Source organism: Chiloscyllium plagiosum, chromosome 18 (assembly GCF_004010195.1).
Source record: "Chiloscyllium plagiosum isolate BGI_BamShark_2017 chromosome 18, ASM401019v2, whole genome shotgun sequence".
Classification (NCBI taxonomy): Eukaryota; Metazoa; Chordata; class Chondrichthyes; order Orectolobiformes; family Hemiscylliidae; genus Chiloscyllium; species Chiloscyllium plagiosum.
This window is the reverse complement of record NC_057727.1, coordinates 36,621,381-36,646,254: the sequence shown is the minus strand read 5'-3', so window position 1 is coordinate 36,646,254 and position 24,874 is coordinate 36,621,381. Positions and strand designations below refer to the sequence as shown.

Genomic DNA, 24,874 nt, shown 5'->3' with positions numbered 1-24,874 from the left:
TACTCTGACCAATAAAGGAAAGCATACCAAACGCCTTCTTCACTATCCTATCTACCTGCGACTCCACTTTCAAGGAGCTATGAACCTGCACTCCAAGGTCTCTTTGTTCAGCAACACTCCCTAGGACTTTACCATTAAGTGTATAAGACCTGCTAAGATTTGCTTTCCTAAAATGCAACACCTCGCATTTATCTGAATTAAACTCCACCTGCCATTTCTCAGCCCATTGGCCTATCTGGTCAAGATCCTGTTGTAATCTGAGGTAACCCTCTTCGCTGTCCACTACACCTCCAATTTTGGTGTCACCTGCAAACTTACTAACTGTACCTCTTATGCTTGCACCCAAATAATTTATGTAAATGACAAAACGTAGAGGATCCAGGACTGATCGTTATGGCACTCCACCGGTCACAGGTCTCCAGTCTGAAAAACAACCCTCTACCACCACCCTCTGTCTTCTATCTTTGAGCCAGTTCTGTATCCAAATGCTAGTTCTCCCTGTATTCCATGTGATCTAACCTTGCTAATCAGTCTCCCATGGGGAACCTTGTTGAACGCCTTACTCAAGTCTATGAAGATCTTGCCTTACTGAAGTCCATATAGATCACATCTACTGCTCTGCCCTCGTCAATCATCTTCGTTGCTTCTTTAAAAACTCAATCAAATTAGTGAGACATGATTTCCCATGCACAAAGCCATGTTGACTATCCCTTATCAGTCCTTGCCTATCAAAATGCATGTAAATCCTGTCCCTCAGTGTTACCTCCAACAACATATCCATTACCGATGTCAGGCTCACTGGTCTATAGTTCCCTGGCTTTTCCTTACTGCCTTTCTTAAATTGAGGGACCGCGTTAGCCAACCTCCAGTCTTTCAGCACCCCACCTGTGACTACTGATGGTCCAAGCCGAAAATAATATTTAATAAGGAGAAAAGAATACTGGGGAGGAGAAAAGAATACTGGGGAATGAGGTGATGGCAAAATTAATATAGGGATTGGACGGGGAGCTCTGACTAACGTCCCAACTGACAATGGGGATGAATATCCCATGATTAATTTAAGGAAACGTGTGAAAATATGAACATTGTGCTAATGAATACAGCAGCACAAAGTCCCTTTAGTAATGGAGAAAGTGAAAAAAATGACACTGTCATTGACAAGCTGCTTCATAAAATCCTAATGGACCAACCAAGTTGTAAATTAACATCTGCTTTAGCATGAGCCGTCCATGTGAAGAACTCATTGCAAATAGTTGCAGGCTACAGTCCACATCAATTGGTTTTGGGAGAAATCCAAAAATTCTTACAGTAATGAGTGATCATCCACAAGCTTGGAAAAGGACTATAATTAACTTTACTTTTTCAGCGCACTGGAATGTCCTGCATTCAGCAAGAGGGGTGTTCATTAAGGCTGTGGTTTCATAAAATTAATAAAAAACATAATTTTACTGCATGTGATTGATAACCAAACGATTATGATGTGTTTCTAAAGTTAAGTGGCACTGATTACACGGATTCAGAATCTGAACAAATCATAAAAAGTAATGAGGCATCTGCACTTCACATAAACATATTCTGGACATGAATGAGGACCAAATTCTGGCAGAACAAGGGCACACTGAATATGGATGATGTGATACAGAGATGCAGGACAAGGCTATTTATCGCAGAGGACAACAATAGAAAGGAGCTGCCCAAGTAACATATTTCAGAAGGGGACAATGAATGGAGGAATACCATCATTATCGGGAAAGCAAGAAGAGGTTCGGAAAAATGTAAACATTTGTCAAATGTACAAGGTGAAGGCCAGAACGTAACCCATCCCAGCTGTACTGAAGGAGGGCACAATGGAGGTCTTGAGCAGTGAGGCAATATGGGCACAGCTCAGAAATAGGAAGGATGCAGCAACAATGTTGGGGCTGTATTACAGGCCTCCCAATAGAGAGTGTGAGATAGAGGTACAAATACATAAACAGATTATGAAAAGATGTAGGACCAACAGAGTGGTGGTGATCGGACATTTTAATTTTCCCAACTTTGACTGGGATTCACTGAGTGTTAGAGGTTTATATGCAGCAGAGTTTGTAAGGAGCATCCAGGAGGGGTTTGTAGAGTAGTATGTAGATAGTCCAACTGCAGAACAGGCCATACTAGACTTAGTGTTGGGGAATGAGCCCGGTAAGATGGTTAAAGTTTCAGTAGGGATTACTTTGGGAATACTGATCACAATTCCTTAAGTTTTAGAATACTCATGGACAAAGATGAAAATGGTTCTCAGAGAAGAGTACTAAATTGGAGGAAGGCCTACTATAGCAAAATTCAGCAGGAGCTGGGGAATGTGGATTGGGAGCAGCTGTTTGAGGGTAAATCCACATTTGATATGTGGGAGGCTTTTAAAGAGAGGTTGATTAGAGTGCAGGACGCACATGTCCCTGTGAAAATGAGGATAGAAATGGAAAGATTAGGGAACCGTGGATGACAGGAGAAATTGTGAGACTAGCTAAGAGGCAAAAAAGAAGCATACTTAAGGTCTAGATGATTGATTTGGAAGAATATCGGGGAAGGAGGACCAATCTGAAATGAGGAGTTAAGAGGGCTCAAAGAGGTAATGAAATATCTTTAGCAAACACAGTTAAGGAAAATCCCCAAAGCATTTTATTCATATATAAGGAGCAAGAGGATAACTAGAGAAAGGACTGGCATACTCAAGGACAAAGGAGGGAAGTTATGTGTGGAATCAGACAAAATGGGTAAAATTCATCATGGTTACTTTGCCTCGGTATTCACCAAGGAGAGGGACATGACGGATGTTGAGCTTAGGGATAGATGTTTGTTTACTCTAAGTCAAGCTGGCAGAAGGAGGGAGGAAGTGTTGGCTATTTTAAAAGGCATTAAGGTGGACAAGTCCTCAGGTCTGGATGAGATCTATCCCTGGTTACTGAGGGAAGTGAGAGAGGAAATAGCTGGAGCCTTAACAGATATCTTTGCAGCATCATTGAACATGGGTGAGGTCCTGGAGGACAGGAGAATTGCTAATGTTGTTCCCTTGTTTAAGAAGGATAGTGAGGATAATCCAGGAAATTATGGACTAGTGAGCCTGACGTCAGTGGTAGGGAAGCTGCTGGAGAAGAAACTGAGGGATAGGATGTATTTACATTTGGAAGAAAATGGGCTTATCACTGAACGGCAAAATGGTTTTGCGCAGGGAAAGTAATGTCTCACCAACTTAATAGAATTTTTTGTGAAGTGACAAAGTTGATTGACGAGGGAAGGCTGTAGATGTCATGTACATGGTCTTCAGTAAGGCATTTGATAAGGTTCTCCATGGTAGACTGATGGAGAAAGTGAAGTCGCATGGGGTCCAGGGTGTACTAGCTCGATGGATAGAGAACTGGCTGGGTAACAGGAGACAGAGAGTTGTAGTGGAAGGGAGTTTCTCAAAATGGAGACTTGTGACCAGTTGTGTTCCACAGGGATCTGTGCTGGGACCACTGTTGTTTGTGATATACATAAATGATCTGGAGGAAGATAAGGGTGGTCTGATTAGCAAGTTTACAGATGACACGAAGATTATTGGAGTAACAGATAGTGAAAGGGACTGTCAAAGAATGCAGCAGAATATAGATAGACTGGAGAGTTGGGCGGATGGAGTTCAATCCAGGCAAATGCAAGGTGATGCATTTTGGATTTTCCAGTTCAGAAGGAACTATATGGTAAATGGAAAAGTCCTGGGAAGATTGATGTGCAGAGAGATCCATTGTACCCTGAAGGTGGCAATGCAAGTTGATAGAGTGGTCAAGAAGGCATTGGGCAGGGTTTTGAGTACATGAGTTGGCAGGTCATGTTACAGTTGTATAGGACTTTGGTTCAACCACATTTGGAATGCTGCGTACAGTTCTGGTCACCATATTACCAAAAGTATGTGGATGCTTTGGAGAGGGTGCAGAGGAGGATTACCAGGAGTTTGCCTGGTATGGAGAGCGCTAGCTATGAGGAGAGGTTGAGTAGATTTGGATTATTTTCATTAGAAAGATGGAGTTTGAGGGGGGAGCCTGATTGAGATTTACAAAATCATGAGAGGCATAGACAGAGTGGATAGCAAGAATTTTTTTCCCAGAGTGGGGGGATTCAATTACTAGGGTTCACGAGTTCAAAGTGAGAGGGGAAAAGTTTAAGGTAGATTTGCATGGAAAGTTCTTTACATACAGAGTGGTGGGTGCCCGGAATGCGTTGCCAGTGGAGGTGGTAGAGGTGGGTATGATAGCATCATTTAAGATATATCTAGACAGATACATGAACGGGCAGGGAGCAGAGGGATACAGTTCCTTAGAGAATAGGCGACAGATTTAGATACAAGATCTGGATCGGCGCAGGCTTGGAGGGCCAAAGGGCCTGTTTCTGTATTGTATGGGCGGCACGGTGGCACAGTGGTTAGCACTGCTGCCTCACAGCGCCAGAGACCCGGGTTCAATTCCCGCCTCAGGCGACTGACTGTGTGGAGTTTGCACATTCTCCCCGTGTCTGCGTGGGTTTCCTCCGGGTGCTCCGGTTTCCTCCCACAGTCCAAAGATGTGCAGGTCAGGTGAAGTAGCCATGCTAAATTGCCCATAGTGTTAGGTAAGGGGTAGATGTGTAGGGGTATGGGTGGGTTGCGCTTCGGCGGGGTGGTGTGGACTTGTTGGGCCGAAGGGCCTGTTTCCACACTGTAAGTAATCTAATCTAGTTTTCTTTGTTCTTTGTTTGTTCTTTGAAATACACCATTATTGTGCCATTCTTACACTCTGATCACGTAATCCGAACTATCAAGACTTTTTCTCCACCAGCACCCTACACCCACTACTCCCACCACTCCCCCAACCCCATAATTATAGCTTAAATGCTGTTCCCTGCATTCTTCACTTCAGCTCTGATGAAAAATCATCTCGACTTGAAACGTTAGCTTGCTGTCCCTCTCCATAGATGCTGTCTGACCCACTGTGATCTCCAACATTTGTGGTTTTCAGATCCAAGGATTGGCAAAATGTAGTAAAGCTTTAGCAGGCTAAAAAATGCAGTGTGAGTTCTAAAAGTGAACCTGGAAGTAAGCACTGTCATAGGAAAAGGAATTCTGTTCATAGGATGGGGAGATCTGGTAGAGGTACTTTAGAGTAAGATAAGAGGCTGAATGAGGGCCATTGTTCAAGAAGGACAAGATCTATTGAACAACTGGGAATACCATGAGAAGTAGAAGGTCTTAGGAGCAGTTTTAGTGGTCACAAATTAGAATATAAGTAGATTAAAGTTTCCAAACACAAGTTGAAAAGAATTTGGAGTATATATTGAGATACGAGATAGTGAACAGCCAGCTATCTCATACAAATGGAGCTGCACATAAACTAAAAGTGCTCTCGCTGATGGGGCATATAAGGCTAAAGTTAGACCTCTTTCTGGTGTTTGAAAGAGAAACTTGGTGACCAAGATATTAGTGTAGAGTTTGATACTGCCCTTTGCCATAAAAAAATTAATCTTATCAGCTCGTTTAGCAACATACTCTTGAAAATATAAATCAATTGCGATAAAAGCTGCATTTTTGCAGGGTGATATTTTTCATTGTTTTGATTCATTCATTGGATGAGCATCTCACTGGTTGGGCCAGCATTTTTTGCTCATTCCGAATTGCCCAGGGATCAGTTAAAAGTCAACCACATTGCTATGGATCTGGAGTCATATGTAGACCAGACCAGGTAAGGATGGCAAATTCTTTCCCTGAAAGATATTAGTGAACCAGGTTGGGTTTTTTTCCTGACAATCAACAATGGATTCATGATCATCATTAATTCCAAATTTTTATTTTTATTGAATTCAAATTCCATCATCGGCCATGTTAGGATTTGAACCCAGGTATCCAGAACATTATATGGGTTTCTGGATAAACTCTCCAGTGATAATCCCGGCGTCTCATCACCTTTCCTCAGAAGGAAATATTTTTGAGAACTACCGAAGGAAGCAGATAATATAGAAGGAAAGCTTTAGCAATTAAACAAGTGTGGTTAGGTGATGCAGTGGGGCTATAGTATTTCGAAATTTGGTTGCATTCAGCTGAGAGCACTTTCTGCAATGTTTTACTGGTATCTCAGAAATAAACTGGCAGGGATCTTTATGATGCATGTTGATGATTTTCTGTTGAAAGCTTCTACAAAGTTGAGTAATATGTGATGGATAAAACAGGGAGAATTTAAAACTGAAAGTCAGCTTTGGAATTTGAAAATTGAGAAGAATAAGCTAGGAGTGACTGCAAGAATAAGTCTTGCTTTTAAAGTATTAATTACATTCTGATAAATTGACAGGCTTTCACAGAAAGATAACTTTTCATCCAAAGAAGGAACAGGCCAGTTAAGACCATAAGACAGAGGAGCAGACAAAGGCCATTCATTTCTCTTCCCCATTCAATGAGGTTGTGGTTGATCTGATAATCATCAACTCCACTTTTCTGCCTTTTTCCCATAATCTTTGATTCACTTACTCAGCATTGAATATTCTTATGAATCCAGCGTCAGCATCCTTCTATGGCAAAGAATTTCACAGACTCATTACCCTCAGGGAAAAAAAAAGAATCCCCCTCATCTTTGCCCTAACTGGGTGACATCTTATTCTGAGATGATGCTCTCTGGTCATAGATTCTCTCACACGGAGACACAACCTCTCTGCATCCATGCTGTCAAGACCCCTCAATAATGTAATATATTTCAATAAGATTGCTTTTCATTCTTCTAAATTCCAATGGGCACACGTTCAACCTGGTCAAGCTTTCCTCTTAGGAAATTCCCTCTGATCAACCTAGTGAAGATTCTTTGGACTGCCTCCATTGCCAGTATATCTTTCCTTGGACATGGGGACCAGAAACATTTGCAGTATTCCAGGTTTGGTCTGACTGATGCCTTGTATAGTCTTAGCAAGACTTCTCTATTTTTTTTATGAGACAAACTCGTGAGTATATTAACATTGATTAAAGACTGATTAACAACATACGCAGTAGAAACAAACGGGTCATTTTCGGTTGTCTGGCAAGTGATAATGCATACGGTTCAGTGCTTAGTCTTTCACTGTTTACAATCTATATCAACTTAGATGAGAGAGCTGATTGTAATGTATCCAATTCTCTTGATGATATAAATTGAATAGGAAAATAGGCAATGAGAATGATGCAAAGAAGCTGCGGATGTATTTGCATAGATTAAGTAAATAGAGAACATGGTAAATGGAATCAAAGGTTTGCGTAAGCAGAGCTTTTAAATATTGTTAAGACAGAGATAGATAGAATTGTGATAAGCAAGGTGGTAACAGGTTATCATGGGCAGGTAATTATGTGGAGTATTAGGTTAGCTATGAGCTTATTGAATGGTGGAGCAGGATTGAGCAGCCAAGGAATCTATTCCTGCTCTTAATTTATATATTCATACACATGTTCATATCAATATAATCTGGAGAAATGCAAAATAATCCATTTGGGTAAGAAACATGGAAAAGTATTTGATTTTTAGAGTGCGCACACCTGGAAAATGTTAATTTTTCAGAGACTGAGTTGTCCTTGTAGAAAAATTACAGAAAGTTAACATGCGGGTGCAGAAAGTATTATCTCCATCTCTAGTTATGGGGAAAACCAAGAAAGGCAGACGTGAGTAATGTCAAATCAACCACGATCAATTGATGGAGCAGGCTTGAGGGGCTGCGAGACTAGCTGCTATTCTTTATGGTCTTATGATCCAAGGTTGATAAGAATTTGTTGTGTTCTATCCTATTTTCTGTGTTTTGATCTTCAACCGTCTCATTTTTAGAAGTGTGACTATATAATCCTTGTCATTTTTTGCCATCCTATAGCTTCCACATCTGAAAGTATGGAATGAGCTGCCGGAGGAAGTGGTGGAGGCTGGTACAATTGCAACATTTAAGAGGCATTTGGATGGGTATATGAATAGGAAGAGTTCGGAGGGATATGGGCCGGGTGCTGGCAGGAGGGACTAGATTGGGTTGGGATATCTGGCCAGCATGGATGGGTTGGACCGAAGGGTCTGTTTCCATGCTGTACATCTCTATGACTCTAAATGGCAACATGCTCACTCTAACATATAGGTTTTCCCTCATGCCATTTCTGAAAAGATTGATCCTTTTCAAATTCCCTTGTTAATGCATTACTAATTCCACCTTCTCGTCTTTCTCCAGCACTTTCCATGCAATATGGATTGGTTCCAGGATTGGAGGAGGGAGACAGTTGGTGCTAGGTTTGGAGCATTCTCCTCCTCTCATTACTTTCATCAGAATACACCGCTGTCAGGGTGCTGTGCATCGTTATCTACTTATCCTAATAAAGGTAAAATCATTGTTCACTGTGGAAGCTCATCAGCTGAAAGGAAGGCTTCAATTCCCATTTCGAAATACTGAAGTAAAACATCAAAAGGCCAGTTGCAAACAGAGTACAGGACTATTTGAACATATTCCTGAGGAGCAACTGGAAGGATTGCTTCAACACAAGGTGCCCTGTAATAAGTAAATGCCATCTTTTTAGCTGAGGATAAACTACCAACATGTTCTGGGGATTTATAAGACAGAGAATCTGGAGACTACATGCTGTACCAGCAATCCAAAACAACACATGGTGACATTTTTACGTTTGTGTCTGGTACATGCTTTCCTAAGAACCAACCAATTCAGCAAATCTCTCAACAAAAACTTGCTCTGCACAGAAAAAAGCTTTCCAGGTCAGTAAGAACTTAGAGCCAATTTTATGCAGTTCCTTAAATGGCATTTCAAAGAGGTTCAGCTTTCATAACCTCCGAACAGCAACTATACTTTGAATAAAGTCTCCAAGACTTGCTTAACAATTAAAATTTGCAGTCTCAAAAGTGTACTTCTTCTTTAGCAACCAATATCATATAATGCCATTTATTTTACAAAACAATTTCATCATCATATGTATTGTTAGCATACCACAGGAAATACGCCCATACTATGTTGAGAGTGGCACAGAGAGTACACAGCTCTCTGCCAACATTTAAAGAACAAGAGATGCAAAATGTGAAGTGTCCACCTGTAGCTGAAAATTAACAAGCTTATTTCTATTTTACATGAACTTCAGTTTGTATAAGATCTAGCCAAATTTATCATGCATTGTACAATTATTAAGAAATTGTCAGTCAGCTTGCAGGAAGCAACTCCATGAAAAATCTGCTAATCAAGTTGTTTAATAAGTACTGTGAAATGCTATATAAGGAACACAAAACACAATGTAATTCAGAAGGTACTGGTCTGGATTTTGCAGTTGCAATGATGATTCAACTGTCAGCATTTGTTATTATCACTGCTGTGAAACTGACAGCAAATTCTGATCACAGATCCCAAAGGTGGCACAGTGGAGAAGAAGGTAATTTGACTGACTGGCCCTCTGAGCAGTTTAACTTAGTGACAATCTCCTGCCATTTCTGCATACTGTATCTACTAGCTCCTTACTCCACTGATATGCCAATGTCCCTTTTTAACGTCGACACTATCCTCTTTATGGTTTAGGATGCTCCCCTGGTTTGTGTCTTTTGCGAACCCTGAAATTATTGCACCAAGATCATGATATTAATATATATCAGGAAAAGCAGGGTTCCCATACCAACCCCAAAGTAACTTCATTTCATTTCAAAGTTTCTTGCAGCCTGAAAAATACTCATTAAACATGTTTCTTATCAGCCAATTTTGTATCCACATTGTAGCTTTTATTCCAGAACCTAGAACTTTCCTCACAGGCCTCTTGGGTGGTACTGTATCAAATGTGCACCATGTCAACAACCTTCTCCTCACACTCCTGCAGGCACATTAATAGTAATGCCTCCATCTTATAGCCCTTGCTCTTCAACTTTTAAATTTTTAAATGAGAAAGTGGATCAGTAGCCAGGTCAACTTGGAAGTGAAATGTAACTCCGAAGTCTGCACTCTGTTCTGCTACACTGATGCACCTTATCTTGTATGATCTGTGTGTAAGGAATGCAAAACAACACTTTTCATTGTGTCTTGGTTCATGTGACAACAATAAATCATACTCAATTCGGGAAAATCACTGTTGGCTGACTGTTCCCCATGTTGTGCGAGATTTGACAGAGGGGAGCTGACTCAAAGCCCTAGCCAATGTTGTGGTCTGGAGCTCAGATTTGCAGTTTAGTTGCAATGCCTCAGGATTGCAGTTAAAATGTTTTTATTCAATGTCAATTCAATATTCAATTGCCTTAGATCAGGACAAGGATGTCTGGGTTTTTTGAAAATCTAGTTCCAATTTTAAGATAATGTATCCAGCAAATTACTTCTTTCAAAACTGAACTTTTGGCTTGCCTGTACCTGGAACTATAATCCCATAACATTCCCATTTTCTTCTGAGTCCCTCAGGGAAGAACAACAGATTCTATTCCAATTCTTACAAAAATGTAAACACTTTTCACATTTAGAAACTTTAATAGCTATTAAACATTTTCTTTTATTCCGTATGACAAGTTGAGTTTGAAATGAAGCTTTAGGCATGGCAGCACAGAGATTTGTGGTCAAGAATGCTATTCATGTTAATACTGTAAAAGCACACAACTTATCTTACCTGGAGGAATATCACCATTGCTCCTCTAATTCCATTTCTTCTTGATGCCCAGTCAGTGCCAGGGCTTGAAAGATAAATCTGCATCTGTTTTCAACAAGTGTAAAATAGTAAAATATTAGTATAAAGATTTTGTTAACATTTGTTTTTCATACTTTTCAATCAAAATGTAAATCTGAATTAGAATAGTTAAAATAATCACCATGAAGTAATTAAAAACCATGTAACCCTTCATTATAGCTTTAATTAATCAGTGAAAATTGCATTAGCCAACTCACACATAATCAGCAACAATGCCCTCGCTCAACATCCAAAATCCCAGCAGAATAGCATGTATATGTGAATGAAGAACACTGTATAAAATGACCTTTTGTAAACTGATACAATTAAGAAGATAATTCTATTGCCATAATTAGAGCTGTTCATTAAATTACTCCATACAAAACATCTTTTGATGGTACTAATGCAAATTAGTTAAAGAGCACACAATAGCAGCAGTATTAAACCATTTGCTACCTATAATACGACTAAGACTGGCAGGACATGCATCTCACCTCCTGAACACAAACACTGCCAGAGATGCAACTGAATGGACATCAACAGATGGTAAAAGGGGGTGGGTTCATCCAAAGAAAACCTAGTGAAATACATTTAAGGAGGATTTTCAAAAATGGGACACCAGCTGGACTGCAGTGAAAGTTACTGCGACAGACCAGAGCGAGTGACAGACCTTTGCTGCCCTTTGTTCCACATGACGAGCTAAATCTAAATAAGCTCTAAAAAACCCAATTTCACGCATTTTTGTTTCCTGTTAGCATGTTTTACATCATTCAAACACTCCCAGACAAGTACTTGTACATCTTTAACCTTTGCATTTTAATGACAATCACAATGGATTAAAAACATACAATTAATTTACTGATGTAGGTAAGTTATGTTATCTAAAATTAAATTATCTTCCCATTTTTGTGCCTTTTATTTCTTGAGTGCCAGTGAGATGTTGCTCAATAATCACTGTCAACCATGCAGTCATACAATCATGTTTCAAGAAATCATCCATGACATTATACAATTTATAATATTGAGTGTAGATATATTTGTTTAAAAATATGAACTTTTAATACTCCCCTTGGCTGAAGAAAGTTAAAATGAAGCAAAAGACCTACAGATTCCTTTTCTGCCCAGAAATGGCATATTGAATGATATTTTCTTCTTTGTGGTACTTGTACAATATGTTTACAATAACAGAACAAGTATTTGCATGGTATTTTCTACATTTCACCTGAATCTATGTCCTTGATTTTGGGAAGGTGGGTGCAGGGTGAGATTGAAGCATACTTTACCACGCCAAGAAACAAAATTTGGCTCCATAGGGTTGGCTATTTCAAAGTGATGAATGTCATTTTACACCTAAAATGTGTGAATGCATGGTCTGATGAGGAAACACGTTTTGTTGAGGGCATCAGTATGCACAAAGACAGTGCTTATTGGAGGTATGCAGAGTGGGCAGATCATGCCATTAATCACTGTGTTACGTAGATTCTATACATTGGCATTTTGAACATCAATAGCTAACAACCTCTCTTAACCTTGACTAGTTGTACAGGTTTTCAGCAGCAAGAGAGATGTTCAAGAAATGCTATTTAAAGTAATCATCAATACTTTTAAGCTGAAAAGACTTGGTTCATTGATTTCTACTAGCATTGTTGGAACTGTATAAGTGGTTGATGATTTCCAGTGTTTTGAAAGTTCTGCAAAGACAGCATGTGCTGAAAGGCTTTGTGTTGACTTCAAGGATTCTGCAGAAACCACCTACTCTCAGGTATCAGCGCATTCCCCTGTACTCCATCATGAAAAGGAAAGAGCAGAGCTAATAACAAGCACTGCAAGTTGCTACAAGAATCTCAGTGAGAAACAATGTTTTAGATGCTTATTCTTCACTACAGATGGTCTCAATGAAATGTATTGAAGCTACAACAACCTCAGAGAGTAAGGATGCATTGACAGTGACTGGGAAGATTGTAGCCATGAACTTGATAATACGTGTGACTCTTTTGAGTTAAAACTGGTGATATTTGTCAAGCTTATCTCCATCTTTTCATAATAGAGGCCTTAGCTAAATCCAGACATGAGCTGATTCTGCCATCTTAGTTTTCAGAAATGGTGTAAATGAAAATGACATAGGTGCTACCACGACTATTAAAAGAGAGGTAGATACCTTGTGAATATATCGTATCAGCAATGTATTCAGGGACCTGGCACAATGTGTTGCAGACCACACATGATAATTACAATGTGTCTGACATCTTCTGCATTGGCATTATCCATCTTCAACGTCACTGCTGATCCATGAGTTGAACTGCTGAAACCTTGTATATCATTGATATCGCAGGATCTTCTATTATTAGTCTATCTGCATACACGAATCTACATATTAATGTGATCTACAAAGTAACAAACCTATCAACTACAACACTAAAAACTCCAGACTGAAACATTGATTTCATATACTTTGGTCGCAGTTACATCAGATGATGACCAGCTTCTATAGATCTAATTGATCATTATTACTGAGGGGCTGAACACATCTAACAGGCCCCCAAACACATTCTGTTTCGTCAGTCGGAGACAAGCTGGGACTATCCAATAATGTAATCTTCAAAGGAAAATAAAGCTAATTCAGCAAGTACTACATCAAGATACGCTAAACCACAGACACATACGTCACATGCTGTAGAAAAAGAAACAAGACATTGGCATGTTAATCTAATTCTTATGAAGGGCTTTTGCCCAAAATGTCAATTTTCCTGCTCCTTGAATGCTGCCTGACCTACTGTGCTTTTCCAGCACTACTCTAATCTTGATTCTAATCTCCAGCATCTGCAGTACCGACTTTCGCCTAATCTAATTTTTGGTTTAGTATAAACAAGGACATCAAACAACTCTCCATCTACATCAGATTCTTTCTGAGCTGAGATTGCCACTGATCCTTTCATAGCCATGGACATGATTACCTGCTGGTCAGTACTTCAATAAATTATGAGACATATCAAAGATACCACTTGTGCAACTACTGTTGACACATTGACTGCCATATTCAGTGTGTTCGGTGTTCCTCAAAAAAATTGTCTGACAGTGGTCCGTAGTACAGTAGTGCAACCTTCCAAGACTCACGCAGGAAATGGGGTGCCCAATGCATTATCTGTTTTAGAGTTAGAAATGTGCGTCCCTTTAAGGCTAAAGCAGAACAGCACCAGAGCAGGTTGCTTGGAAAAAAAAGAGCAATGCTCTTCAGGGCCTTTGCGGCACATTGGCAGCATCCTACTTCTAGGAAAAAGGCCTGGGTTCAAGTCCCACCTGTCTCATAGGTGTGTAATTATACCTCTGAACAGATTGATTTAAACAAAACAGCTGAGTTCTTCCTTCAAATTTATTTTAATTTAGTTCCTTCCCTCCTTTCCTCCATATTTTTTATTGTTGCAGATATTTTCTATCAACCAGTTCAGAGATAATATTACATTGTTGCAAACATTTTTTAAACCATCGCCAAATCACTGTGTTGTTAAGTAAAAGAGCTTATCAAGCACTCCCTGCAAGCCACAGCACAGCAATAACAAAGAGCTCTTGTGGCGCAGTGGTAGTGTCCCTACCTATGAAATAGGAGGCCCAGGTTCAAGTCCCAACTGCTGCAGAGGTGCATCAGAACATCACTGAACAGATTGATTAGAAAATATATTTAAAAAAAGGAAGCTGAATTCTTCCTTCATAAATGTTATTACTTGCAAAGGTGCGAGGAATAAAACAACATAGGTTTACTGGATATAAGTATTTCTTGAGACAGAGAAATATTCCAGATGTGTTTTAAGGTTTCTTCCTTTACAAATTTGTGGACTCATGCCTTTTCCCCATAATCTTTGATTCCTTAACCGCGTAAAAATCTGTCCATGTCAGCCTTCAATAGACTTAACGACCCAGCTTCAAGAGCCCTCTACAGTGAAGAATTCCACAGATTCACTACCAGATGAGAAGGAATTCCTCCTCGTCTGTTATAGATAAGTTACTTCTTATTTGAAATTATGCCCTCTGGTCGTAGATTCACTCACAAGCAGAAACAACTTTTCTGCATCTATACTGTCAAGACAAAGAGGGGCTATGAGATAGCCTTGGCAGATCGGAGATTCTACCAGTACATTCAAAGCAAAGGAGCAACTACAGAGAGAGTAGTACCCCTTAAAGGTGAAAGGGGTCGTCTTTGTGTTGAATCTCAGGAGGTGGGAAAGATATTAAATGAATATTTCTTGTCAGCTTTTAGATGCTACAGAACTCAAGGAAATAAATATTGATCTTTTGAAACCAGTTCACATTACAGAAAAGGAAATCCTGGAGGTCCCTCGAGTCATAGTCGTAGAGATGTACAGCAGGGAATCAGACCCTTTGGTCTAAACACGTCAGTAACGACCAGATATCCTAACCTAATCCAGTCCCATTTGCCAACACTTGGACTTGGCCCATATCCCCCTATACCCTTCCTATTCATATTCCCATTCAGATGTTTTTTAAATGTTGAAGTTGTACCAGTCTCTACTTCCTGTGGCAGCTCATTCCATACATGCACCACTCTGTGAGAAAAAGTTGTCGCTGAGGTCATTTAAAATTTTTCCCCTCTCACACTAAACCTATGCCCTCTAGTTGTGGACTCCCCCACCCCAGGGAAAAGACATGTCTGTTTACCCCTATCCATGCCCCTCATGATTTTATAAACCTCTATAAGGTCACGCCTCAGCCTCTGACGCCCCAGGGAAAACAGCCCCAGCCTGTTCAGCCTCTCTCTATAGCTCAAATCCTCTGACCCTGGCAATATTCTTGTCAATCTCCTTGTAAACATCCAAGTATCTCATCTGCCTAATAGATTCTCTTTTGATGCGTGAGAAAATATAAAGGTGGATAAATCTCCAGCACCTGATCTAGTGTATCTGAGGAGATTATGGCAAGTTAGGAAGGAAATTATGGGGTCCCTTGCAGGTATATTTGCATCAGCTATGGTTGAGGTGGCATATGACTGCAGAGTGGGTAAAAGTATGCCTTTATTTAAGAAGGGATGTAAGGAGAAGTCGGGGAACGAGAGAACCTGTGAGTCTGACTTCAGCTGTGGGTACGTTGTTGAAGGTGATTCTGAAAGATAGGATTTATATGCATTTAGAAAGGCAAGGAATGATTAGGGATGCTCAACATAGTTTTATTTGAGAGAAATTGTGTCTCACAAACTTGATTGAGTTTTTTTGAGGGAGTAACCAAGAAGATTGATGAGGGCAGGGCAGCGGACATTGTTTTCCTGGATTTTAGTAAAGCCTTTGATAATATTCCACATGGTAGACTAATTAGTAAAGTTAGATGAAAGTACAGAATGAGTAAATGATTTAGATGAAAATATAGGAGGCATGTTCAGTAAATTAGCAGATGACAACAAAATAAGTGGTATAGTGGACAGTGAAGAAGGTTATCTAAGATTATGAAGAGATCTTGAGCAATTGAGTCAATGGGCTGAGGAGTGCCAGATGGAGTTTAATTTGGATAAATGTGAGTCATTGCATTTTGGTAAAACAAACAAGGGTAGGACTTATACAATTAAAAGTAGGGCCTTGGGTAATGCTGTAGAATAGAGACACCCATGGGTTCAGATGCATAATTCTTTGAAAATTGCATCACATGTAGACAGGGTGATAAGAAGACATTTAGTATGCTTGTCTTCATTGCTCAGACCTTTGAGTATTGGAATTTGGACGTCATGTTAAGGTTGTACAGGACATTAGTGAGGCCTCTTCTGTCCAGTGCTGGTCACCCTGTTATAGAAAAGATATTATTAAGCTGGCGAGGGCTCAAAAGAGATTTACCAGAACGTTGCTCGGAATGGAGTGCTTGAGTTATAAGGAGAGGTTGGATAGGCTGGGACTTTATTCACTGGAGCGTATGAGGTTAAGGGGTGACGTCATAGAAGTTTATAAAGTTATAGAGAGTATAGATAAGGTGAATAGCAGGTGTCTTTTCCCTAGGGTGGGGGACATTTGGATAAGTACATGAATAAGAAATGTTTGGAGGTATATGGGCCAAGTGCAGGCCAGTGGGACTAGTTTAGTTTGGGTTTATGGTTGGTATGGACTGTTTCAGTGCTGTATAACTCTGTGACTCTCAGATCCCTATGAAATTTGTATGTTTTGGCCAGTTCAACCCTCACTCTTCTGAACAATCAGGAGAGGCTCAACCGACCCAACCTTTCTTCATTAGACAGTTCCTCCATACATTGTCCAATACCTGGCCTCAAATGCCCATATATATTTCTGTACATAAGGGGTGCAAAACTGTTCACAGTATTCTAGGTGTGATCTGACTACTGCCTTGTGAAGTTCTAGCAACACTTCCCTATTTTTAACACCATTCCTTTCGATATAAAGTCTAATATCCCATTTTCCTTCCATATTACCTGCTGAACCCACATGAGCTTTTTGTGATTTACACATGTAGACTCCAAAATCTGCCTGTACTGTAGCTTTCTGCAGTCTTTTAATACATAATATGTGTCATGAGGATCCTTAGAAGCTGATACATGTCACAGGTAGATCGGCTCGGCCTATGGTATGCTTCTCCTTATTGGTCAGAGCACTGAATATAGGAGTTGGAAGGTCATGTTGCAGCTGTACAGGACATTAGTTAGGCTACTTTTGGAATATTATGTGCAATTCTAGCCTCCCTCCTATACGAAGGAACGTTGTGAAACTTGAAAGAGTTCAGAAAATATTCACAAGGATATTGCCAGGGTTGGAGGGTTTGAGTTATAACGGGAGGCTGAATAGACAGGGGCTGTTTTTCCTGTAGTGTCAGAGGCTGAGGGGTGACCTTACAGAGGTTTATAAAATCATGAAGGGCACGAATACGGTAAATAGACAAGATCTTTTCCCTGCAGTGGGGCAGTCCAGAACAAGAGGGCATAGGTTGAAGGTAAGAGGGGAAAAATATAAAAGGGACCTAAGGAGCAACTTTTTCACACAAAGGATGGTGCATGTACAGAATGAGCTGCCAGAGGAAGTGGTGGAAGCTGGTACAATTACAACATTTAAAAGGCATCCGGATGGATACATGAATAGGAAGGATATAGAGGGATCTGGGCCAAGTGCTGGTAAATGGTACTAGATTAATTTAGGATACCTGGTTGGCATGAACAAGTTGGACTGAAGGGTCTTTTTCCATGCTGGACATCTTTATGACTCTATGTTGGATATTAATTTCTCTAAACGTACGATACATGTGATCAGTGCCCATGGAACATACCCTGAGATATTAGGATCTGATGTTTGCGCATTTGGGAAGATAGAAAACTGAATATTAGTAAGTCATTGGACCATGAATAATGTGTTTGACAAGCTTTGATACCCTAAGTTAGAGCTCAGCTATGCCCAATAAGTAACTTGCCTTGCCACTTGGCAATGCATAAGAGATGCAGCAAGTTGCCCCCAATGTCAAGATAGGACTTTACTGGTTTCTCAACCGATTCTGCCGCTTGTCTCACCATAATCCATATTACTCAGGTGCCTATAAGATTCTGCACAAAGAAACAAAAGATGACTGTAGAGCAAGTGTGCTGTTGTGTGAAAGCAAAATCATGAGGAAAGCAAATGTGCAAAGAAAAGGAAAAAAAAGGTGGGGCAACAGAGTTACAGTCTGAAATTATTAGACTCAATGTTGAGGGCCGAGGCTGCTCACAGATGCTACCAGACCTCTGCGTATTTCCTGTATTTCTTGTTACTTTAATAGTTAAGTTTTAAAATTAATTTCATTGTAGAAGTCGACTACATAATACTGTTTCATCAGGAACTAGGCAAGTAAGAATGTGTGGATGAATTGACTCCCTTCTCCAAAATGGGCTTAAAATTCCAAGCTTTATAACACACCAACAGATGTTTCCAGAGGACTGTTAACCAGCCAATGCCTACTATAATTCTAGACTGAAAACTAACTAATGGACCACCAACAAAACTCTGCTCCTGTCCAAATTTTTTTTCATATTGTACTTTGGTTTACTTTTTGGTGTAATAATGTAGCTTGTGTATTATTAGAAGAAAGAATTGATACAAGGTGTTCTGATTCCAGCTGGTGGTAATACTGGAAAGTCAGATTCAAGAGTCAAATTTGGCTAGTTTTGATGAGGGTAGAGCGGTAGATGTGATCTATATGGACTTCAGTAAGGCGTTCGACAAGGTTCCTGTGGAAGACTGCTTAGCAAGGTTAGATCTCACAGAATACAGGGAGAATTAGCCATGTGGATTTAGAATTGGCTCAAAGGGAGAAGACAGGTGGAAGGTTGTTTTTCAGTCTGGAGGCCTATGACCAGTGGAGTGCCACAAGGATCAGTGGTGGGTCCGCTACTTTTTGTCATTTACATAAATAATTTGGATGAGAGCGTAAGAAGTACAGTTAGTAAGTTTGCAGATGACACCAAAATTGGAGGTGTAGTGGACAGCAAAGAAGGTTACCTCAGATTACAACAGGATTTTGATCAGATGGGCCAATGGGCCAAGAGGTGGCAAATGGAGTTTAATTCAGAAAAATGCGAGGTGCTGCATTTTGGGAAAGCAAATCGTAGCAGGACTTAGACACTTAATGGTAATGTCCTAGGGAGTGTTGCTGAACAAAGAGACCTTGGAGTGCAGGTTCATAGCTCCTTGAAAGTGGAGTCACAGGTAGATAGGATAGTGAAGAAGGCATCTGGTATGCTTTCTTTTACTAGTCAGAATATTGAGTACAGGAGTTGGGAGGTCATATTGCGGTTGTACAGGACATTGGTTAGGCCACTGTTGGAATATTGCGTGCAATTCTGGTCTCCTTCCTTTCGGAAAGATGTTGTGAAACTTAAAGGGTTCAGAAAAGATTTACAAGGATGTTGCCAGGGTTGGAAGATTTGAGTTATGGGGAGAGGCTGAACGGGCTGGGGCTGTTTTTCCTGGCGTGTCGGAGGCTGAGGGGTGACCTTATAGAGGTTTACAAAATTATGATGGGCATGGATAGGATAAATAGACAAAGTCTTTTCCCTGGGGTGGGGGAGTCCAGAACTAGAGGGCATAAGTTTAGGGTGAGAGGGGAAAGATAAAGAAGGGACTTAAGGGGCAACTTTTTCACGCAGAGGTTGGTACGTGTATGGAATGAGCTGCCAGAGGAAGTGGTTGAGGCTGGTACAATATTGCAACATTAAAAAGGCATTTGGATGTATATATGAATAGGAAGGGTTTGGAGGCCGGGTGCTGGCAGGTGGGACTAGATTGGGTTGGGATATCTGGTCAGCATGGACGAGTTGGACCGAAGGATCTGTTTCCATGCTGCACATCTCTATGACTCTAGTTAGATGATAAGTTTTGTTTTTGATCACTGCAGTAGTCAGTCGCTGAGCATATTCACAAGAGGATGGCAATGTACTTCTACCAAAGAATAGGAAACATTTATACAAATGAAAATGGGAGCTACATTTAAGGAAATTTCGAAAGATATTAATGTAGACAGCAAAAATCACCATTCAACTCTTTTCCCAAGCAATATCCTTTACAGAGTTTCAAAACAAGTGAAGTATTACATTTTAAGATGTTTTTACCGAAGCAATCTTCTCTATTTTCACCAGATGTGATTCTCTCTCTCCTTCCAAGAGATATATGAAAACAGGCTAACTCACTTGACCTTTTTCAGCTCTCCCCCTCAGATTGCTGAAATAGTTTAAGACTTCTTTTTGCCTCTGATGGTCTGGTGTTTTCTTTTCAACTCTTAACAGCCGAGAGATTTCTCCAAGTTAAACTCTCACAGCTGGAGATTTCTGCAGAAGTAAAGACTGTTCTTATGCTGGCCTGATTTTTATTTTTCTGAACTTAATCTGCTAATAGCCTCCAGCCATCTGTTTCTATGGATCAAAAATCTCGACTTTGTTAACGTTCAGCAACAAACTCCCCAGGTAACTGATCGAGTCATTTAGCTTAAGTTACACACCTTCCTGGAACGGCTGTCTTTAGTTCAATTTTCCAAATACTTTCTGATCTTTTCTTTAAAAAAGCCACCTTCAGAGAACAGAAAATTCAACTGTCCTCCACGTTTAATCCAAGTTTCTAATTAATAATAATTTATAAACCTTTATCAAACTGGACATGTATTTACAATTTTCAGTTTTGCATATCTGTATGATAATTTTACACTCTCCATTCTCTGCAATGTCTTTTGGTTGGATCCCAGTTCTTGTGGTACCTGAACCAAGCGGTTGTGTCTCGCATTTTCCTTGTGTGATGGCTGATGTGGTTTGTGGTTAAAACGACATTTGTTACATATACCACAGAGATGACATTCTTGTCCAGACGGATATCTTGGAAGTTTATTGCCGGTATTAACTATTTCCATGGCTATAAGACCTCAGACTTACAAATGTTTGAGTTCTGTGCCGACTGACAACATAGGCAAAGCCTACAAGCAAGCTACAACTATAGCCAATGAAATACTGGAACACAACAAATTGTGATACAATTTAATTGCCTTAAAGTAATACCACCTGTCTGGTCTGTATTTATGCAATAATCCAACAAAGGCATCATATCACACTTGTTTAAATCAACATTACTGCATCTTTTGAGCTGCTATTGCAAAATCGATTCATAAAGATATGTGAAGAACGACATTTTTCAAGAGTTTAGTGTTCCAGTTCTGGAAATCCAATGTACATGGTTTGAGGAAAAGGTGGTGAAATGGTACGTCAAGGGTCTAGACTGATAGATTTCACATGTAAGAGCTACTATTAATCCTGTAAAAGATCTGAACATTGACCTTCTGAAATGACAGAACCTATGAGAAGATAGAACTATTCCCTTCCCTGTTCTTCTAATAGTTCTTTTTAATAGTTAAACTGAAAATAGAACGCTTCAAGGAATAAAATACAATACATCACATATACTGTTAGTTGATAATATTCTGTGCTTCATATGCAAGTCATAAAGCACCAAGGTATATTTATCATCACAGCATTTCTACTTCACTTGACGTTTACCATTCCCAAGAACAGTTTATGTTTTACCTCTCTTGAAATCATATTTCAAAATTATAGGAAAGGCATTATAACTAATTTTGAAAGTGTAATTTTACAAAGTATACTCTGAACATAGAACTATAACATGCCTCATCTCTTTTATTCTCTGATGTTACAAATTCCAACATAATGCTGATGATTATAGAGTCATAGAGATGTACAGCACGGAAACAGACCCTTCGGTCCAACCCGTCCATGCCGACCATATATCCCAACCCAATCTAGTCCCACCTGCCAGCACCAGGCCCAAATCCCTCCAAACCCTTCCTATTCATATGCCCATCCAAATGCCTCTTAAATGTTGCAATTGTACCAGACTCCATCACTTCCTCTGGCAGCTCATTCCATACACATACCACACTCTGTTGAAAACATTGTCCCTTAGGTCTCTTTTATATCTTTCCCCTCTCACCCTAAACTGATGCCCTCTAGTTCTGGACTCCCCGACCCCACGGAAAAGACTTTGCCTATTTATCCTATCTATGCCCCTCATAATTTTGTAAACCTCTATAAGGTCACCCCTCAGCCTCCGACACTCCAGGGAGAACAGCCTCAGTCTGTTCAGCCTCTCCCTATTGCTTAAATCCTCCAACCCTGGCAACATCCTTGTAAATCTTTTATGAACCCTTTCAAGTTTCACAACATCTTTCTGATAGGAAGGAGACCAAAATTGCACGCGATATTCCAACTGTGGCCGAACCAAAGCCCTGTACAGCCGCAACATGACTTCCCAACTCCTGTACTCAATATTCTGACCAATAAAAAAAGCATACCAAACACCTTCTTCACTATCCTATCCACCTGCGACTCCACTTTCAAGGAGCTATGAACCTGCACTCTTAAGGTTTCTTTGTTTATCAACACTCTCTAGGACCTTACCACTAAGTGTATAAGTCCTGCTAAGATTTGCTTTCCCAAAATGCAGCACCTCGCATTTATCCAAATTAAACTCCACCTGCCACTTCTCAGTCCATTGGCCCATCTGGTCAAAATCCTGTTGTAATCTGAGGTAACCCTCTTCACTATCCATTACACCTCCAATTTTGGTGTAATCCGCAAACTTACTAACTGTACCTCTTATGTTCACATCCAAATCATTTATGTAAATGACGAAAAGTAGCGGACCCAGCACCAATCCTTGTGGCACTCCACTGGTCACAGTCCTCCAGTCTGAAAAACAACCCTCCACCACCACACTCTGTCTTCTACCTTTGAGCCAGTTCTGTATCCAAATGGGTAGTTCTCCCTGTATTTCATGAGATCAAACCTTGCTAATCAGTCTCCCATGGGGAACCTTGTTGAACGCCTTACTGAAGTCCATATAGATCACATCTACCGCTCTGCCCTCGTCAATCCTCTTTGTTACTTCTTCAAAAAATTCAATTAAATTTGTGAGACATGATTTCCAATGCACAAAGCCATGTTGACTATCTCCAATCAGTCCTTGCCTTTCCAAATACATGTACATCCTGTCCCTCAGGAGTCCCTCCAACAACTTGCGCAACACCGACGTCAGGCTCACGGGTCTATAGTTCCCTTGCTTGTCCTTACCACCCTTCTTAAACAGTGGCCCCACGTTAGCCAACCTCCAGTCTTCCGGCACCTCACCTGTAACGATCAATGATACAAATATCTCAGCAAAAGGCCCAGCAATCACTTCTCTAACTTCCCATAGAGTTCTAGGGTACACCTGATCAGGTCCTGGGGGTTTATTCACCTTTATACGTTTCAAGACATCCAGCACTTCCTCCTCTGTAATATGGACATTTTGCAAGGTGTCACCATCTATTTCCCTACACTCTATATCTTCCATATCCTTTTGCACAGTAAATACGATGCAAAATACTCATTTAGTATTTCTCCCATTTTCTGTGGCTCCACACAAAGGCCGCCTTGCTGATCTTTGAGGGGCCCTATTCTCTCCCTAGTTACCCTTTTGTAAAAACTCTTTGGATTCTCCTTAATTCTATTTGCCAAAGCTATCTCATGTCCCCTTTTTGCCCTCCTGACTTCCCTCTTAAGTATACTCATACTGCCTTTATACTCTTCTCAGGATTCACTCGATCGGTCCTGTCTATACCTTACATATGCTTCCTTCTTTTTCTGAACCAAACCCTCAATTTCTTTCCCTATACCTTACCAGCCTTTCCTTTCACTGTAACAGGAATATACTTTCCTTGGATTCTCATTATCTAATTTCTGAAGGTTTCCCATTTTCCAGCTTTACCTCCCTTTAGCTCCGAACATCTGCCCCCAATCAGCTTTTGAAAGTTCTTGCCTAATACCGCCAAAATTGGCCTTTCTCCAATTTAGAACTTCAACTTTTAGATCTGGTCTATCCTTTTTCATTACTATGTAAAATCTAATGGAATTATGGTTGCTGGCCCCAAAGTGCTCCCCCACTGACACTCAGTCACCTGCCCTGCCTTATTTCCCAAGAGTAGGTCAAGTTTTGCACCTCCTCTAGTAGGTATATCGACAAACTGAATCAGAAAATTGTCTTGTACACACTTAACAAATTCCTCTCCATCTAAACCCTTAACACTATGGCAGTCCCAGTCTATGTTAGGAAATTTAAAATCCCCTACCATAACCACCGTATTATTCTTAAGGAGAGCTGAGATCTCATAGAACATAGAACATAGAACAATACAGCACAGAACAGGCCCTTCGGCCCACGATGTTGTGCCGAACTTCTAACCTAGCTTAAGTACCCATCCATGTACCTATCCAAATGCCGCTTAAAGGTCGCCAATGATCCCGACTCTACCACTCCCACGGGCAGCGCACTCCATGCCCCCACCACTCTCTGGGTAAAGAACCCACCCCTGACATCTCCCCTATACCTTCCACCCTTCACCGTAAATTTATGTCCCCTTGTAACACTCGGTTGTGCCCGGGGAAAAAGTTTCTGACTGTCTACTCTATCTATTCCTCTGATCATCTTAAAAACCTCTATCAAGTCACCCCTCATCCTTCGCCGTTCCAACGAGAAAAGGCCGAGAACTCTCAACCTATCCTCGTACGACTTATTCTCCATTCCAGGCAACATCCTGGTAAATCTTCCCTGCACCCCCCCCAAAGCTTCCACATCTTTCCTAAAGTGAGGCAACCATAACTGCATACAGTTCATCATGTGGTTGTGTTCTATAACGTCCTTTTGGGAAGGAAAC

At 40.4% G+C, this 24,874-nt stretch overlaps 1 protein-coding gene across 1 annotated transcript in view; it reads right to left on the bottom strand.

Annotated features, from left to right (window-relative positions):
- LOC122559046 (receptor-type tyrosine-protein phosphatase gamma-like) overlaps positions 1 to 24,874 on the bottom strand; it is a 644,852-nt gene that overhangs the window by 287,888 nt on the left and 332,090 nt on the right. The window contains exon 5 of the mRNA XM_043708214.1: positions 10,604 to 10,687. Coding sequence (XP_043564149.1) covers positions 10,604 to 10,687 — 84 coding nt within the window. The remainder of the gene's footprint in view (positions 1 to 10,603; positions 10,688 to 24,874) is intronic.